Below are 1,931 nucleotides of genomic sequence, written 5' to 3' on the forward strand. Positions count from 1 at the left end.
ATAAGGTCTACTGCTTGAGTAAGGGGTTGGACTCCAGCTCTACTGTAACTTCTTTCCTCTTTCCCGCTTCCCACATGTAGCTATAAATGTTTTCTGTTGAATTATAGTTGCTTAAATAAATATTTAATTCCTCGGTTATTTTAAGGAAAGTGAAAATATTAAACAGGCAGGTATTGCTCCCTAAAACACATATGTACAGATTTTATATTTAGTTTGCAATATTATTAATTTCTATGGGGGAAATGGTGAGAAAGAGACAAAAAGAGAAATATACATATATTTTAATGTATATATTTAATACAGTTTTGATTAACATAAAAAATATTTTTACAAACCAGCTGTAGCACATCAACATTTTTCATCACTTCTATTTCTTTTCTTTTTACCATTAAAATGTTCTCTTTCTATTAAATGCCACTTTTGTCAATATAATCCACTCTGACAGAGAGGGATTGATAAACATGTTGCATATAAAATGTAAAAACGCAATAATAATAATATTTTTATATATGTTTTTAAAAATGTGATAGTCGCTTTTGCATTTTGAGAATATATTCATTCAATAGGTTGCAAATATCAATATTACTAAATCTGTACCTCTGTTCATTTCCTCTACTAATTTCCTATGATATTCTCTTTCTGTCCAGAAGGAGTCAGAGAAAAGAAATGGCCAACCAATCCACTGTGACGGAATTCCTTCTGATGGGATTTTCTGATGCTCATGATATGCAAATTCTGTATTTTGCAATGTTCCTTGTCATTTACTTATTAGCCTTAATTGGAAATTTCCTTCTTGGTGTTGCTTTGATCCTGAACCAGAACCTTCATGCTCCCATGTATTTCTTTTTGGTAAATTTGTCATTCTCTGATGTTTGCTTCATCTCAACCACAATCCCTAAAGCCATGGCTACTTCTTTGACAAATAACAGGGAGATCTCTTATGTTGGATGTGCTGCTCAGGTCTTCTCAGTTTTCACATTTGGAGGTTCTGAGCTTGCCTTACTGACTGTCATGGCTTATGACCGCTATGTGGCCATCTGTCACCCTCTGCAATATACACTAATGATGAACTGGGATGCCTGTTTACAAATGGCAGGTGCTTCCTGGATAAGTACCTTGATTGATGCTTTGCTACAAACCATTCTCACTTTCAGATTAAATTTCTGCAAATCCAATATAATTGAGCAATTTTTCTGTGATGTTCCTCATCTACTGGTGATTTCTTGTACTGATACAAGAATTAATCATATTCTGATTTTGGTTATAGGGATTACTGCAGATTCATTTTGTAGTGGGTTCATTTTTATTTCCTATGGCTACATCTTCTCTGCTGTACTGAAAATCCCTTCAGTTCAAGGCAGATATAAAGCTTTCTCCACATGTATTCCCCACATGACTGTCTTTTCTTTATTTTTGATCTCTGCTCTCTTTGCAAATTTGAGGCCCCAAAGTCTATCCTCTCATACTTGGGATTTGCTCTCTGCTGTTATCTACACAGTTTTCCCCCCACTCCTCAATCCCCTCATTTATAGCTTCAGGAACAAGGACATCCAAAAGGCTGTGTGGAGAATGCTAATAACCTAGGAGTACAAGTTTTATCTAGATAGGTCTTTTGTCTTTATTTATAAGCCTTATTTGAATAGGATAGAACTGTGCAATACAAAATCTTCACATTAAAGCAATCAAGTATTTAGAAATTCTAATACTATCAAAATTGGGGAAGAATCAATTAGATATATTATATAGAATTGTCTTAATTCTAAACGATTTGGTTAATATACTTTTAGGAAGAGGCATTGGGCTTAAATGTGTTGGATTTATATTGGATTCAGTAATGAAAATGTAGAGTTCATCAAGAAATTAAGACTTTTGGATGCCTTGTAACTATCAAAGATTTGGCTTTATCTACAATTTTAGATAGAGGGATATTG

The 1,931-nt window shown here is 33.7% G+C and overlaps 1 protein-coding gene across 1 annotated transcript; it reads left to right on the plus strand.

Annotated features, from left to right (window-relative positions):
• The first annotated feature begins 666 nt into the window (after positions 1–666).
• On the plus strand, positions 667–1,584 carry LOC107288470 (olfactory receptor 14A16-like). The gene has a single exon (XM_015817092.1). It carries the CDS (start codon positions 667–669, stop codon positions 1,582–1,584), a length of 918 nt encoding a protein of 305 aa, XP_015672578.1.
• Positions 1,585–1,931: the final 347 nt, after the last annotated feature.

Source organism: Protobothrops mucrosquamatus, unplaced genomic scaffold (assembly GCF_001527695.2).
Source record: "Protobothrops mucrosquamatus isolate PMUCROS unplaced genomic scaffold, P.Mucros_1.0 scaffold550, whole genome shotgun sequence".
NCBI classification, from domain to species: domain Eukaryota; kingdom Metazoa; phylum Chordata; class Lepidosauria; order Squamata; family Viperidae; genus Protobothrops; species Protobothrops mucrosquamatus.

Bases quoted from the DNA above. Each gene is read 5' to 3' on its own strand.
- LOC107288470 (XM_015817092.1), top strand. From the start codon at position 667: ATGGCCAACCAATCCACTGTGACGGAATTCCTTCTGATGGGATTTTCT.